At 41.1% G+C, this 17,806-nt stretch overlaps 1 protein-coding gene across 1 annotated transcript in view; it reads left to right on the plus strand.

Moving 5' to 3' along the window:
* TESK2 (testis associated actin remodelling kinase 2) overlaps positions 1 to 17,806 on the plus strand; it is an 86,156-nt gene that overhangs the window by 5,847 nt on the left and 62,503 nt on the right. Inside the window, exon 2 of the mRNA XM_065673486.1 lies at positions 2,552 to 2,855. Coding sequence (XP_065529558.1) covers positions 2,634 to 2,855 — 222 coding nt within the window. The 5' untranslated portion in view covers positions 2,552 to 2,633. The remainder of the gene's footprint in view (positions 1 to 2,551; positions 2,856 to 17,806) is intronic.

The raw sequence follows: 17,806 nt of genomic DNA on the forward strand, positions 1-17,806 counted from the left end.
ACTTACCTAACTTGCTATCTTCCTCTGGTTAAGGCAGCAGCAGTCTTCCCTAATTTGTTTTTGCATATCTCTTGCTTGAACTTAAGAGTCCTGATTTACAAGTTGGTTTAGTTTGCTGGGCTGCAGTGTGGATGTGTTTCACTGGATTTAGCAGGGGTGTCTCCAAGCTCCAGGGGCCACATCATATGGCATTACTGTGGTACTGGAATGTCAGATTGCGCATTTCTGGGGCAAGTGCTTGCTCCCTTCCTTGGAAAGTGTCTAGCACATGGGGGTACTCTGGTGCAAATAAGTTCTAAAAAACTGTTTCTTTAATTACAGCAGCTTTTCTGGTCAGTCTCTGAAGATACTTCCGTCTCTTCTTCCAGAAAATGAATTATTAACACCAAGGTTTCCCATCAGTCCTCCTTCCATAGGCAGTTCTCTCTTTATCTCCTTGAAAAGTAGCCAAATTATAGTTTGGTCCTTTCAGATCAAAAGGAATTATTTAAGTGTGCCTTGGAAATTCCTGGGCATCTTCTCTGCAGTTGAGGAGGTTCTCCGAGCTATTTTTCTCATCTGGGGATATATAACAGGCTCTATCTTCCCATGGTGCTTCTGTACCATTTCCAGACCCTCAAGGCTCATGGGTTAAGAACATGAGGTCAGAAATTGGATCCTGATGATCTGTGTGGCAGTCGGCCACACCATAACATTAGGCTGTGTAGTACTATCATCTGAAACGTGCAGTAAGCTCACGCATGTGGGAGGCTGCACATAAAACTCTGTAGGAATACCATTATGTGGGGTTTGAGAGAGATTAAATTTTCTCAATCAGGTGCTGGTAAGGATCTCTTATACCCACTGACTCCTTTTTAGAGAGGTAAGTGTTAAGATGTTTGAAATAAACACCCTTGAAAAATACAGCTTTTTAGTGGTGGTGTTTTTTTTTCTTGGAGAGGACAAGCTCAAATTCCATGCAGTTCACCAGAGCTTATTTCTGAAGGCAGGGAAGGACTACGTGTTGTTCTGATGTGTTGGCACAGGGCATCTCTGAAAGATACGCAGCATACAACATGTGGGTATAGCAGTGCTGTTATATATTCAGAGGACAGCTGGTGTCCTTCTGGTTTTGAAATGCTCTTCAAATTTAGTATATTGTTCAGGTTCTGTACATCTGTGTAAACAGTAGAATCCCCTGCTCCCTGCTTTGTGATTATGTTGTCCACCATTTTTGTTCTAGATTTTATGGTTTCCTTCCCCTCCCTCCAGTTTTTCATTCCCTCTCAGAGGTAGGGAGGGGATAGAGAAATCTGGTTTCTGCTCACTTTGCTCAGGTTTTATAAGGGGCTCACCAGATTGCTGTAAATGAACAGCTAAGTGTGGAAAAGATGAATAACCTCCTAAGTATAAAGTTAATAATAATAGTAATAACAATAATGAAAGTAGGCTACCTGTAAAGTTTGCCAGTCCAGGCTGAATCGAATGGGCTCCAGAGTCGTACAGAGTACTTCATCAGTCTCTTAAAATGAAAAACAAAAAATTTCCTTACTTGTTGGGGTGGGCTTTTTACTTGGGATTTTTTTTTTTCCTTTCTTTCCTTTTTCTTCTCTCTTCTCCTGCTTGCCAAGTGTGGCTTGTTTCCTGTGTCTTGAGTTGAACTGAAATGAATATAGCTTTAAAATGGGTGGTTGTGGGGACAGTAGTTCTGGTAGTTTCTTATAAGAATACTTCGGGTTTGTAGCAGGATTGTTGATGTTTTTATAAATATGAGGGCTAGATCTTTAGTGGATGTAAACTTATGTTCATACCAGTTAAGAAATTAATCTTGGAACACTTACAGGTAGGAGCTTTAAAAACAAAGGTTTTAATGCTCCAGCTACTGTTATTAATAGCTAATAATTTTCCTTATGTTAACCGAAAGTTGATCTATTTTTTGTATAGTTAGGGATCACTTGTGCAGTCCCTAGTCATAAAATCATAGAACAGTTAGGGTTGGAAAGGACCTTAAGATCATCTGCTTCCAACCCTCCTGCCATGGGCAGGGACACCTTGGACTAAACCATGTCACTGAAGACTCCATCCAACCTGGCCTTGAGTACTGCCAGGGCTTCCTCGGGCAACCCTTTCCAATGCCTCATCACCCTCACAGTAAAGAACTTCTTCCTTACATCTAACCTGAACTTCCCCTGTTTAAGTTTGAGCCCAGTGTGAAACGCTTTCTTGGAATAGCGGTTGGTTGGTCACGAGCTGCTACTGAAGTAAATAGAACATTACATTTTGTGGGTTTCCTTCTGCTTAGTTACTTGCTTTAGCAACCAGAACTTAAGTAAAAAAGAAATGGGCAGGGGAAGGGAATGAAAGTTGTTAATTACCAGTGAAATTGTGAATTCCAGACCTATTCATCTTGTAGTAGGCAGAGCATAGGGTATTTCTGTGAATCTAAATGAAAATTGAATTGATTGTCTGTTTTTACTGATGATGCTTTGTGATTGGTTGTGGTGTTGTGGTTTCCTATCAAACTTGTTAGATAAGTTTACAATGACGGCAATCTCAATTTCTTGTATTTTAGGATCCAACAAGAGTAGAGGAGACAGCAAGTCACCTAAGATGTGAGAAGTCCTCCCTTAGCAAAATAAAACCTTGTTTTCAAAATGGACCGAAGTAAGCGGAATTCAATAGCAGGATTTCCACCACGCCTGGAGCGCACTGAAGACTTGGATGGTGGCACTGGAGGAGAAGGGACTGCATCCCAGATAGGAAGAGTTTGTACCTCTTCATACAGAGCCCTGATAAGTGCCTTTTCCAGACTTACGCGTCTTGATGACTTCACATGTGAGAAAATTGGCTCTGGTTTCTTCTCTGAGGTGTTCAAGGTATGTGTTTAGTTCTTTCCTCTTCATGTTGCTCAGTGTTTGGTGCTGAGAATGTCTGACAGTATCAGTGAAGTTCTTTTAATGGAAGACAACAATATTTGTGCTGCTGGGGATGAGTGATGAAGACCTTGCAGGCCTCAGATATTTTCTCTGTCACTCCTCCAGCTGTTTTTTATCACTTGTAATTTATTTGCAGAGTTGTAGGGGCTCTTTGGGAGAAACAGAAAAAGCTGAAAAAATTGATCCATCTTTTGGACTCTGCTATGTATTTTTGCCATCATGTAGTGTATTAAACACCAATGGCTACTGGTTCTCTCATATATAAGTATGAACGTCTTTAATGTAGTTAGTTTATTAGTTTTGTGGGATTGCACTTATTCCTTTGGCAGTCTTTGCCTCCCAGCACTAGATACATGTGTTAGGAGATCTACACCAAAATTGAAACAAACAAAAAAATGATTGCACAGAAATTACCATACAGCTCTTCTGTTTCCTTTGGTACTTGTCATTCCATGCTTCTAACTCAGTCAGAGATCGGTTTGAAGTTAAGTGGTCTGAATGAGAAAATCTGATGTTGTCAGTGACTTGCTGCTATGAATCTGGGAAGTGGGTAAGATCTCTGTGAAACGATACAGGTAACCCCAGTTTTGTAGTGCTGCTGCTATTTCTGTTGTTTTGACTGTTCTTGTAAGCTTTATAGTAGAGGAATAGGACATTGAGTTGACTTCCAGGCTTTCAGGCACTGCAAAAGTATTTTTTTTCTTGTTCTAGTTCCTGACTTTAAACAAAGTCACCTTCCAAATAGTTTCCATTTTCAAGAAATGCCAGAAAACTTTATCTCACAATATATTATGCCCATTCCATGCATTTCATGCGGTCTTTAAGCAGTTAAACAAAAGAAACCTCTTATTTCAGCTTTATTGCTGTGAATAGATGTGTGAATTAGAAAATGAAAGTTAATTTTATGTTGCTTTAATACTCATTAAAGTAATTTATATCTCCATATATGTAATGTTTTTTCTTATTTACCTGTTTGGAAAACTTTCTGTAATGCATTTTCTAGCAACTGATTTTGTTTCTAGACATTTCTTAATATTCTGTGTGTGACTGGAACTCATCTTTACAGCTTTTATGGTGAAGCTGCTGTGAAGTGTATAAAGGTACAAATAGAGTTAGGTAATCTTTAAGTAACTGGGGAGTAACAGACTTTGGTTTGTCTGTGTAAATTTTATAATTTGTATTTTGAAGTAGTTTTGTCTCAGGTTTCTATCAGTGTTGCAGATTAGACTTTGTCTTTCCCTGTTCTGTAAATCTGGGATTTAACCCTCTTTAATACCTGTATTTTGCAGTGCTTAGGTTATGAATTTATCATACAGTGGTATTGACAATCATGTTGGGACTTCAAAGAGTTTTGTAGTTGAGTAGCTACATACTTTGTGAACAGACAGAACAGGTGAATTAACTGTAATAATCTACCACACACTGGTGAGTAACATCATGGAGAAGTGCTCTGAGACAAGGTGCTTGCATATCTGGCAGAAAAGTATGGTATTAGTGATTGCTATGAAACAAAAATAGATGAGGGAAAAAGTGGCTAAAAGTAAAGGTAAATTTCCCAAATTCACAGTGATCTGTTAAGAATATCTTACTTTAAGAAAGGACTTGGTTTTGTCAGGTGGTGGCATACAGTGGTAAACAGCTGTTTGAGAACTTACATTGATTGAGAGGGATCCCTGATGCCTAGTTTATCTGTAAATCGATGGGTCCGGATGGAATGCACCCACGGGTGCTGAGGGAGCTGGCGGAGGTCATTGCTAGGCCACTTTCCATCATTTTTGGTAAGTCGTGGGAAATGGGCGAGGTGCCTGAGGATTGGCGGATGGCAAAGGTCACACCAATCTATAAGAAGGGCAAGAAGGAGGACCCGGGTAATTATAGACCGGTCAGCCTTACCTCCATCCCTGGAAAGATGATGGAACAACTTATTCTTGACTCCATCACTAGGCATATCAAGGATGAGGGGGTCATTAAGAACAGCCAACATGGTTTTATGAGGGGGAAGTCATGTATGACCAACCTTATAGCCTTCTATGAGGAAGTGACTAGGTGGAGGGATGATGGTAGAGCGGTAGATGTGGTTTTTCTTGATTTCAGTAAGGCATTTGATACTGTCTCCCACAGCATCCTCATAGATAAGCTGAGGAAGTGTGGGCTTGACGATCAAGTCGTGAGGTGGATCGAGAACTGGTTGAAAGGAAGAAGGCAGAGAGTTGTGGTCAATGGCGCAGAATCTAGCTGGAGGTCTGTGACTAGTGGAGTTCCTCAGGGGTCGGTGCTGGGACCGGTGCTGTTTAATATTTTCATCAATGACCTGGATGAGGGAACTGAGTGCACCCTCAGCAAGTTTGCTGATGACACAAAACTGGGAGGAGTGGCTGACACACCAGAGGACTGTGCTGCCATTCAGCGAGACCTGGACAGGCTGGAGAGTTGGGCGGGGAGAAACTTGATGAAATTTAACAAGGGCAAGTGTAGAGTCTTGCATCTGGGGAAGAACAACCCCATGTACCAGTACAGGTTGGGGGTTGACCTGCTGGAAAGTAGTGAAGGGGAAAGGGACCTGGGGGTCCTGGTGGATAGGAGGATGACCATGAGCCAGCAATGTGCTCTTGTGGCCAAGAAGGCAAATGGCATCTTAGGGTGCATTAGAAAGGGAGTGGTTAGTAGGTCAAGAGAGGTTCTCCTCCCCCTCTACTCAGCCTTGGTGAGGCCGCATCTGGAATATTGCGTCCAGTTCTGGGCCCCTCTGTTCAAGAAGGACAGGGAATTGCTTGAAGGAGTCCAGCGCAGAGCCACAAAGATGATTAAGGGAGTGGAACATCTCCCTTATGAGGAGAGGCTGAGGGAGCTGGGTCTCTTTAGCTTGGAGAAGAGGAGACTGAGGGGTGACCTCATCAATGTTTACAAATATGTGAAGGGTGGGTGTCAGGATGATGGAGCTAGGCTTTTTTCAGTGATATCCAGTGATAGGACAAGGGGCAATGGGTGTAAACTGGAGCATAGGAAGTTCCACGTTAACATCAGGAAGAACTTCTTTACTGTAAGAGTGACAGAGCACTGGAACAGGCTGCCCAGGGGGGTTGTGGAGTCTCCTACACTGGAGATATTCAAGGCCCGCCTGGACAAGTTCCTGTGTGATGTACTGTAGGTTACCCTGCTCTTGCAGGGGGGTTGGACTAGATGATCTTTTTAGGTCCCTTCCAACCCTTGGGATTCTGTGATTCTGTGATTCTTGTGCATACGTAAGTCTTCCAACTCTTTAAAAACCTTCCCCTGCTATTCCCCCATTCAGTCAGCTAAACTAGACATCACGTGGTGTCAGTCTCAGTCGGTGGCATTACTCTTAAGAGATGGTGGTAGTCTGAGTATCTAGTGTCTGTTTTCCCAGCAACAACCACAGACCTCCTGCAGGGAGACAATGAGTGATAAAGCCTTTTCTTTCACATCAGTTTCAAACAAGGTCTGGCTTCAGCTTTGGTGCAAAGGGTCGAGAATGCATTACGACCTTATCTTAGGTGCAGTTCCATACTCGTTTAATCAGGTTTCTGTTCTGCTAGTTTATCAGCCTGACCACCTCTGTCATTAATCCTACTGTGCTGATGATCAGATTTCTTGCAGGCACCTTGATGTGCTTCCAGGAAGGAGAGCCTCATGGTCTGACACAGGTAAAGTTCAGTTTGATCTGCAAGCTCCCAGCTAAATGATTGAACTTGGGAAAAAATCCAGAATAGTTTTAGACTTGCTGTGTAAGTAACTCTACAAAAGCAGTAAAGACTTCCCTTTAAATTAACAAAGGTGTGTTTAAAAAAATCCCCATGTCACCAGAGCGTTTTCAATCATGTATTTGTCTATTGTTTCAGAGTATCATACATTGGGTTTACTCAAGGGATTTAGCAAGAATGCTTGGTCTGTTTTGAGGGTTTGGGATTTTTGTTTTGCTATGTAACAGGCAATTGTTTTCAGTGATTTCTTCCCCTCCATCCTTTCTGTGGAAACTCCTTTTTAAATACGGTCTAGTACAGTGGGTAGAGGTTGATTCTCTTAACTTGGGAATAGGGATACGTAACAGCTTGGATGTGTCCCTCATAATACATATGATCATTAATATATACATCACTGCTGTTGTAATGGTGTCGTAATGATGGGGGAGATTAACTGTTGAAAGCTTCCCCATCCCCAGTAGCTAGATTGTTGAATTATGTGTACCAGAGAAGAATAACTTCTGTTTCTCAGGGACTATGCTCTGACAAAACTACCTAAAGCTAGTGCAGCCTTATAGAGATGATCTTTGGGACAGGCAGAGAACAGATTTGAAGACAGAATTCAAGTCAACAAGGCCACAGTCTTGACCACCTCTAACTATGCTTTTAACCTTGAAGGAGTCAAGAGTTCTATTATTCAGAATCAGTCATCAGGGGAAGAAGATCCATTTTTTGAAATACTCTACGCAGTGTGTCAGTATGGTTTGTGTCTCAAGCATACACCTGGGAAGGTTATTCATGTGAGCAGTGAGAAAGGTGTGTAATACCTTAAAAAAAATTGGTTAATGAAATAGTTGTTTTATGGTGGATGGGCAAAGATGAGCCTATGAATATAAGATGTATGTGGCATAATACAAAATACACTACCTTTTAGAGCTGAAATGCTAAGCAACTGAGCATGGGTGCCTCCAAAGAAAATGTTGAGATGGAAGTCAGCCGTCTCATTCCAGAATTACAGCTTACTGACAGCCCCGAGTGCTAAGCACTTAGTTTATGATCCCCTGTAACTTGAGATCCTTCCTGCAAGATTTCTGGCAACACAGTTTTCCTGGTTTCACAGCAGATTTTACATAGTAATCCCTAGTAGGTTGAATAATGCTGCTTTTCTCTTGCGTGTGTATATTGCCCCCTTCAAGAAGTTCAAAATCACTTTGAATTCTAATCCTGTCTCAGAAGTTCTTGTCCCTCCTTTACTCCCTGGTTTGATGTCAGGTAGGTTCCTCCAGAGTCCTGCTTGATAATCTCACCGGTTTACCTGTGAACCACTAGTTACTCTTTTGATTATGGAACTACTACACTATAGTAGCTCCTTCTATATCACATTTGTCAGGCTTATTTACGAAGATGTCTTGTAAAATGCATCAAAGCCATCTGAAAAACAAGATACAATGGGCTGATATCACATGGATACCCTTGAGAAGCAAATGCTGGAAATATGTCAGTGTACTCTCTAATGTATGGACTCCACAAACTACAAAACTAGTGCTACCCAGCTGCAAGGCTAAGTCTGAATACAAAGTGAGGTGGTGGTTCCAAAGATCCAGTATCCTCAGGATATTCACTCTGTATGTGTTTATGCGGTCAGGCCTGCTACTTGAATACCCTGGAATGATGGTACTCAGTCAATTAGTTTTTAGTCTTTATTTTGTATGGTCAAATTCATGTGCTCCAAATTTCAAAAGTGCTGGCTGATCAGGGAATGTGGCCTGTCTAAATACATACACTGTGCCTGGGGCTAGGATCCTGTTTCTTGTATTTATTTCACGTCTTCAAGGTGCCTTAAAGATAAGCAGCATCGTGCTGTCAAATGTGAAATGAGAAACAGGGCTGATGTGGAGTGGTGCTTAGGGGCAGAGTGAAGAGCACACATATAATTCTTTCTTGTTAAATACTTGTACCTAGGATAAAACTGGTAGTTCTGTACATCTGACTTACACTATCTACTGTAATTTATGGTTTGTGTCATGTATGACACCGTGTCTCTCAGGCACATTGTCATGCTGGTGGGCTTGATCTCTGAAACATCTGGCTTGTAGATCTGACAGGTAGTGCTGATCTGCCTTTCTCAAAGTGACTCATTGAGAGCTTTTTTTTCCTGTACTTTTTGACTTTATTACCACTCTGCTTGATTAACAGCTGGCTCTGTGTTTGTCTGTAATTTTGCAGACCTTGATGAGTCCAGTGCAGAAATGTTTGATGTCACCTTTTTCTTTTGGCCTCTGACCTAGGTTTGCGAGAACTTGCTAACTAAAATAAACAGTGTAGAGTGAGAACTGTACAAGAGTGAGGGACTAACTCATAGGATTTCAGACACAAAAATTATGACAATAGACAGGTCACTTGCCCCCCCCCCAAAAAAAAAAAAAAGTATCTGTCTCTGTTGGCATGAATATCTGTTTTCATGCTATACTTTGCCCCTTATGTCTCATGGGTAAACTGTATGTTTAGAAATAAAGGTATTATGGACTTCTTGAACAGTTAAGGCTTGGAAGAGTTGTTGAGTCATCTGCACAGACACCGGCACATATTCAAAGGTCATTATATTTTACTAGTAACTAGTATTTTGTCTACAGCATGCATTGCCACCACGTATAACACAAATATACCTCTCACCCACCCTGTAACAACAGGTTTTAATTCAGTTCTGAAGACCTCAAAGATAGTGTCATGGGTTCCAGTGCTCGGTGTGTGATCTCACTGTTGTATATTTGGACTTAACCTGAAGGACCTGCTGGTCTGCTCAGTTGTTCTCTGGATTGTTTTGGCTGGGGCAGCATCTTTTTAATGCCTCTTTCCTCCTTATAAAACTTGATGTATATTATCAAGTTAGGTTTTGAGCCTTTTGGTGTGTTAAATAGTCCCAATTTCTGTCTCTTTCCTGTTCCACCCCCACTTTGAGAATGACGTAGTTCTTGCAATATGTGTTTAAGTCTTCCCGGCATCATCTCCAACATCTTTCTCTTTTTAAAGTGGACATCTTAACTTGGAATGCCCTAGTTTTCTTCTTACAATGACATGTAAAAACTCTCCTTTTGCTTTGTGTCACACTCTAACACATACCACTTGTTATCATAGCACATTAGTACCATATGTTTAATGGGTGTGGATCTCCTGTAGCCTTCAGTCCTTATTTATGAATAAGTTTTTAATTTGGCTATATTAATTTTTGCTCAGATGGACCTAAGATATAAAGTGGCCTTCACTACTTAGTGAAATAACATGAAGAGGGTAATGCTACAAACTCAGAAGTTTCAAATTTTTCTGAGTGGCAACTTCCATCAGTGAGCTGGAATTGGATACAGAATATTGAGTAACAGGAGCCCTCAGTTCCTCTGGTAGAACTGTATCTTGAACTATCATTAGCCAGTCTTTAATCTACTTATAGTGGGTTGTGGCATGAAGTCAGATGTCTTATAAATGTCTGTGTTCATGTATGTGTATAGCTATTATAAAAAATCTACACAATTAAATATATAATTAAAAATTAATGTAAAGCTAGAAAGGGATGTTATAAAAACTACTCCAGTATCCTTAGCTGAGCCAGGCTCAAGTATGTGTGATTTCTTCTTGGAAGCTATTTTCAGCCTGTCTTTTAAACTTCCATTATAGGAGATTCTGCAACCTCCTTTGGTGTATTCAGACCGTATTTTATTATTTTTTAAATTATCCTTTTATAGCTAGAACTTCCCAGTTTGAGATGTTTCTACAGCTGGTTCTGTCTATTTGCTTATTGACTCTACTCTAGCAACTCATTACTGACAGCGGGTTCGGTTTTCCTGTGGCATTTAGTGATATATCATATCAACGGAGGCCTTCTTCCCTCCTTCCACACATTTGCAGATATTTTACTCTTGGAAGAAGATATTTGAGTAGTTTTATAAGTGAGCTTGCAGAGAAAGGAATGCCAGTTCAGATTAAAGGGAGAGGATGACTGCAAAAAGGACATGGAAAAGGTGCAGAAAAAGGGGTAAGAGAATCTGAATTCAAGGCAAGGGAGCTGCTTCCCCTACTCAGCAAAATCCCACTGGAGAAGGTGTTGGAAACCAGTGGATTAGAGTTTGCAGACAGTGCTTGCCAGGACTGGAATCTTTATTAACTTGGCTTTCGACAGATAAGCAGGCACTGCATTATTTGACCCGTCAATGTGTTTTAAATCTAAACATGATTCTGTGCATTATCACTAGTATTTGCAGGATGGCCAAGAATAAAACTGGTACAGAGCTTCGTCATGCAGGACAAGGCCCCAGCACACATCCAGGACTCTGCAAGCAAGTTCTCGTTTCCTCAGTGTCCACCTGTTTGCTGCATAAATGAGATGTCAGTCTTCAGAACTGTCAAACCAGTGTTTTCCCTCCCTGAATTCTTTTAAGGAAGAATGGATTAAATGTCAGCATAAATCAAGGAGATCCTGAGCATTCCAACTAGAGACAAACTTTTCTTAATCCTAATATACCCTTTCGATTATTATTTCAAAACTCTCAACATGGACTTTTTCCTATTTTCAGTGTTTGTTTCTTTGTTAATACGAAACTGAGAGATGAATTTGTCTCAGTACAACTCTGGCTTTAGCTTTTGAACAGCTTCATTACTTTGTCACCAGAGTGTAGGCCAACATTACATTCTTCAAGGTGACAGTAGTATCTCCATAAAATCACTTAATTGGGCAGAATGCTTGTGTGTTTAAGTAGAGGAAGATGGGAAGACTAATTGTGTTCAGGTGTTTTTCTCTGATAGCTGTTGTATATGAGATTTAGTGTTGCTGGAACCATAGCTTGGTTCTGGTGTGCATGTGAACTTTTATCATGTCTCCAGACTTACAATGTGGTAACAAGAGTTTTCCTCTTGTCATTAATGTACTGGAGATAATTGTGCTTATTTCCTCAAAACTGAATCTTTCCCATTAGGCATAATTGCTTTCTGCAAGCTTTGCTTGTGTTAAGCTTTGCCATTTTTCTTGCTGTTTAGGCCTTCCCACTACATTGTACATATTTGTGTTTTTCTTTGGTTTTGACTCCACAAATTTATAAAGCATAAGGTTGGAAAAGACTTCATGTTATCTTGCTCTTCGTTCTTTTGTCCCGGTGCAGAGATGTTCTTCATGGACATCTCCTTAACTTACTCTTTAAAGCTGATAGTAGAGACTACTGCAGTGGAAGATTACTCCCAGGTAGGTATGGAAGGTATTACTCCCAGGTATCTCAGAAGAGTCAGGTTTCTTGAGCAAGAGGGGAGTGGTTGCACCATAAACCACACTGGACTGAAAAACCTCGAGCAGTAGATTAGGCTGCTCTCACTTCCTGTGAAGATGACGTGCATGAACAGTCCCTCCATCTGGTTGAGCTGGGAGGGCAGAAGCACAGACCTCTTGGCAGAGGGATGGTAAAAATCTACCAAGGAAGTGAGAGAGCATGGAAGATTTGCTTTTCATCATCTATATATGCTTCAGTCATGCCTTCTCTACTTGGGATGATTGTCACTTTGTCTTGAGGAATGAAGTATTAACACTATTGATTCAGAAGTACAACAAAAATATCTTCTGCATAACTCATAAGGAAGTATTTCTGGTATTCAGGTTAAAAATATTCTGAAAGCAGCACTCAAGTAGAGGTCAGTTGATAATGTGAAAATTCACAGGAAACCTCAAATCTATCTCATGCTTTGTCTTCACTGTTTCACTTTCAGAGTTCTGTCATTTTCTAATGTGTGTAGTGTAAGGCTTGCTTTAGGAAAGGATTCTTCTTGATTGCTTCAGGAATAGGCAGCCTGATCAGGGGCCTGAACAAAAGTCGGTGTTCCTCAAACACTTTGTAAAACATTAGAGGTGAGATCACACAGTATCCTTGATACATGTGGGACTATTTGATAGGCTTAAAAGGTGTTGCCCTATGAAGTATTTGTAGCAAACTATCTAGATGTATGTATTAAATACTCTTTCAACATTAGGTATTTAACTTTTCTAATGCTGGAGAACTGTAACAATTGGTGTCAACATATGGAAAAAATAAGCTGTAAAAGTTAATTTAATAACTAGAAAAGTGATTCAGTGAATGACTTCAGTCTTAATGTGTGTGTAAAAAAAAAAAAAAAAAGTCATTGCAGTGCAGAAACAGGTTAACAGTGAGGAAACAGTTGTTCAAAGGGACCCTTCAACGTAATGAAAAAAAGGCAAAATAAGGCCCAATGGCAGAATCTGTAGTAAGAATTGTGCTTACTTTTAAGAATGAAATGGCTGTGGGAGCAGCCTCACCAACCAGAACTTATCTTCTCTCGCTCCTGTTGATTCATTGATGATATTTGTAGCCATCCTGGCTTTTTAGAGTGTTCCCGATTAAGCTTGGCAGGGTATTGCAAAACTACCAATAGTTGAAGGCCACCAATTTTGGAAACTAATGGTGTCTAGACAATTGGATTTTTAAACTTTTAATTCTCTCTCTTTTTTTTTTTTTTTTTTTACACTGAAGTGCTTAAGTTTTCTCTTTGAGATTGGTGTTACTACATCAGGCAAAATGAGTATTTCAGGCTCTGCTTGTGACATATAGTGGCAGAAGTCCTTATAGGTTGGAAAATGAGCAGGGAATGAGTAAGTGGATTATTCTACATATTGGTTCTGCAGATCTAGTATTTAGTCTTGTAGTCATGGGGCATACACCTCGTGAGTGAGAAAGGACACCCATTTGAGCAGTGCATGTCTTTCCTCACCCAGGTGTGGTGTGTTCCTGTTTCTCTTGGAGTGGAATAGAGCATGGCAGTTGTTACTGCCCTCCCTGTGCGATAATGATGCCTGTTAGAGATACAGACAGCAAATCTTGTCCACATGTGCCTTTTGGTCTCATTTCAGTAGGGTTCAGTTTTAAGCTGATAATCTTCCCCTTTTGACTAGTGGAGGAAACTTTCACCTCACAGAAGGAAGATATTTGAGGCTTAATGTCTCTTATGTGAAATTTTGGTTTTGAAACATGCTGCTAATTGTTTGTGTGTTAATACAGTCACTCTGTGCTTCATATAAACTGGCCAAGAAGGCTATAATGACTTAGAAATTTCATTTCAAACTCTTGAGTTTTATCAGCCTGATCCTTCTAATCAGTCTCTCTACTCCGATAATTGCCAGGGGTAGAAAGAAGCACCATTCTGGAACTGAGATGAGGCATAAATCCTGAGGATGCTGGTGCAGGTCAAAGTTAGAAGTCATGTAAGTCTGATTTGTCTCACACTGATGTGTGAAGTCTCAGGCTTTTGGAACCCTTCTACCAGCTTGCTAAGATGATTTGTATGGTAACCACTAAACCAGACATTTGTCTTCCTCTTGCTAATGACTTTCTGGTTATTGAGGTGTCAAGTCACTGTCATCCTACTCCTTGTTACTTAATTAGTGAATGTTTTTCTGGGACATAGGCTGTGGGGGGAAGTAGTAATAAATAGGCCTTACTTCAACAATCATTAAAACAGAAATTAAAAATGTCATCTGCGATGTTATTCCTTGTGGATTGCGTAACCAGGGCAAAATACTTCATCCCCACTTGTGTGAGTATCATTAGAATTCAGAATTACCTGTCCAACTTGCAGGGCAGTGTTAGTCTTACCTTTAGCAGAATTGAGAAGGCTTTGAAATACAAGGCAGCTTGCAGGGGTTATCCGAAATCAGTCCTGATTTTTGTTTTATCTATTTTCTGGTTAGAATTTGTAAGATGCGCATGTTATGATCACCTTACAACATCAGCTGAGGGAACACTGGGCGGGACTCAAAAGCTGTCACCAGGTAGCAGATGCAATGAAAGCCTTTTGCAGTGGTGCTGAAAAATTCTAAGAAATTCTTCAAAATCCTATTTCTGTAATCCTTTTCCTCCAGTCCTACTTGGCATCACTACAGCTACAAGCCTAAAACTGTACTGAGTAAAGCATATTACAAAATGGGACAGTTTTGCTTACACTTCATTTCTTATTTATGCTTTGGTCATCCAGCTTCTCTGCTGAAGAAGGAGGTCTTTGGAAAATACGGCAGAACTGTCATTATGCCCTGGAAGTGAAGGATTTGTTTCTTTAGTAAAAAGCCAGAACATAAATCACTGAAATAAACTTGATGTTAAAAGAATACTTGAAAATGACTGTAAATTAAAGTTGTCCATTTTGAAATGTATTTATTATCTATTTGGGAACTTGACCTCTTTAACTCTTGTTGAACAGCTGATACATTGAGTGTCTGAGGCAAGTCTTTGTTGTCCTCACAGCTAGAGAGAATGCTCACAAATTCTGTCAGCAGTAGGAAAGGCACTCTGATGCTGTAACAAGCGGGGCCTTGCAATAGGAGATAACCCACGGCTGGATTTTATGTTCAGAACAGTGACCGCTGTAGTTTTGGAGTCCTTTGGGCCTTTCGTTTTCCTCAGGAAGAAAAGTGCCAATCTGAGCATCATGGGGCAGTTTCCCAGGGGCAAAGCGAGTGGCGAGATTCACTTGGCACAGAAATGTTTGGGTGCTTTTTCTCTTGTTTTCCATAATAGTTTCTCAAGCACAGTTGAACGATCTGTTTAGTTTTCTGTTCTGGATGGAGATGTGCTGGGTTGGCAGCTCTGGGATTTTCTGTGTTTTGCCAGCTGGCAAACATGCACATTTGTGTAAGCTCATTCATAGCTGATACTGAGAGACAGGTGCTGATTTACTGTTCTTCAAATAACTGTGCTGGCATATGTCCAGTATTAACGTGACTGTGCCTAGAGAATAAGAGTGCATCACTTAGCATCATTGTGACAAATCAATCTCTCTGAACACTTATTTACTGATATTGGGAGGGGAAGTTAAATGTATTTCAGTGATGGATTTCATTGCCTGTGTTGGGAGAATATGTGTGTGATGGTAATACACATGTATGCATTGCTGACCAATATGAAATCTAGAAGTAAAAATTGCAAATCATTATTGATGGCAATAACAGGAAAGGGATGTTGTTTGCAGTCTCAGATTTATAAGGAATGCCTCATCATAGCCCCTTAATAACCATTGGTCATGATTGGAGAAAGGAACTCCAACACCTGTATGATAGGGCTTCTGCTAGTCTTTACTGCTGCAGCTGTTGGGAATTCTGTAATGCAAGTCATCCAAAACATCCTGCTCCCAGTAGCTGCTGTAGTCATATCCAAGTTGTAGGGACTCCCTTCTCCTGTTCACGTGAGCTTCCTGCGGCTGGGAGTCACTACAGTTGTTGACCTGTGATCTTGCTGTGCATGTCAGAGCCTGAGCATGCTTCTGGGCGGCAGCATGGCCCTTTGAGCTGGGCAGCAGCAGCAGGCACTGCCCTGCATGGGTGAGGCCTTCTGCTTGATGGCCTTGTTGAATTAGAAGCTGGGGAGAGGACAAAGCTATGACACGTCCGCTGGAGTAGTCGATACTGAGACAGCATTGCTTTTTTAACTAATCCGTAGCTGACAGTATGTCTGTCACTGACTTACTAATGACAGTGTGTAGCTTTCACATCAGCTGCCTGCAGCTGAGATCTGCAAAGCCAATTTTTGTGCTTCCTGGCCTTTACTGACAGTGAGGAACATGAGGATTTGCATGGTGTGTTTAATTAGTTACTTTTTTTTTTTGTTGGGAGAACTTAATTCCCAAGAAGAGAAGTTCTGTAAAGGCTTGGATAACAAGAAACTACTTGGAACTTTTGTTCTGGGCTATAGCCTGAAAGTTATTAAATGTAGCAGTTTATAAAAGCTTAAGTATCCTCAAGTAAGCAAAATGTAGTTCCTTCATACTCCCTGCACTCTTATTTGTGGTTGTGCTGTAACGGTGATTATATTGGCAATAGTTGTATGCCAGCAGGCTCTGTTCTGAAGCAGTGTGACTTCCTTACTCATGTATGGAAACATTTACTTGAAAAATTTTTAAAGGAAATGAAAGGAAATTATTTCTGCCCAAAATAAAGGTTTGGTAAATAGCAATGACGACATCACTGGTTCAGTGGGGGGACTGCATGCTCAGTACCAAACAGTTAATAAACTGTAAAAGACTGAAGGTGCAATTATATGTCAGGAAAACTCAGCCTGGAGGTTTTTTTGCTTCAAACGCATCTGCAGATTATGTAAATACCATCATCTCTTGTGCAAGATAAACCCACGGTCACACGGGAAATATTTAACCATAAGTATTAAAAATTAAACAGGAAAATAAGGACATAGATACAGTATCTGATTATGTATTATCTTTGGATGTTACACTAGTCATTTGCAGATGTCAAACTTCCAGTTTCCCTGGCAGGTAGATAGCAGTATCACCTCCATTTTATAGATAGAGTTAAAGAGGGAATGAAAGTAAGCGAAATAACATGCCCTGGGCTGTTAAGTGAACTGATGATAGCTCATGATGATAGCTAACATGAAAAAGGAAGAGTAAGCTCCCAGTTCTGTACTTCAAACTCAGTATTTCTTTTTCTTTCCTGACTACGGCAGGTGTAAAGTACGTAGAATCATAGAATAGTTAGGGTTGGAAAGGACCTCAAGATCATCTAGTTCCAACCCCCCTGCCATGGGCAGGGACACCTCACACTAAACCATGCCACCCAAGGCTTCATCCAACCTGGCCTTGAACACCGCCAGGGATGGAGCACTCACAACCTCCCTGGGCAACCCATTCCAGTGCCTCACCACCCTAACAGGAAAGAATTTCCTCTTTATATCCAATTTAAACTTCCCCTGTTTAAGTTTGAACCCGTTACCCCTTGTCCTGTCACTACAGTCCCTGCCGAAGAGTCCCTCCCCAGCATCCCTATAGGCCCCCTTCAGATACTGGAAGGCTGCTATTAGGTCCCCACGCAGCCTTCTCTTCTCCAGGCTGAACAGCCCCAACTTCCTCAGCCTGTCTTCATACGGGAGGTGCTCCAGTCCCCTGATCATCCTCGTGGTCCTCCTCTGGACTTGTTCCAACAGTTCCATGTCCTTTTTATGTTGAGGACACCAGAACTGCACACAATACTCCAGGTGAGGTCTCACAAGAGCAGAGTAGAGGGGCAGGATCACCTCCTTCGACCTGCTGGTCATGCTCCTTTTGATGCAGCCCAGGATACGGTTGGCTTTCTGGGCTGCGAGCGCACACTGAAGCCGGCCCATGTTCATTTTCTCATCGACCAGCACCCCCAAGTCCTTC

The sequence above is a fragment of the Lathamus discolor genome, chromosome 3 (genome assembly GCF_037157495.1).
Source record: "Lathamus discolor isolate bLatDis1 chromosome 3, bLatDis1.hap1, whole genome shotgun sequence".
NCBI classification, from domain to species: Eukaryota; Metazoa; Chordata; class Aves; order Psittaciformes; family Psittacidae; genus Lathamus; species Lathamus discolor.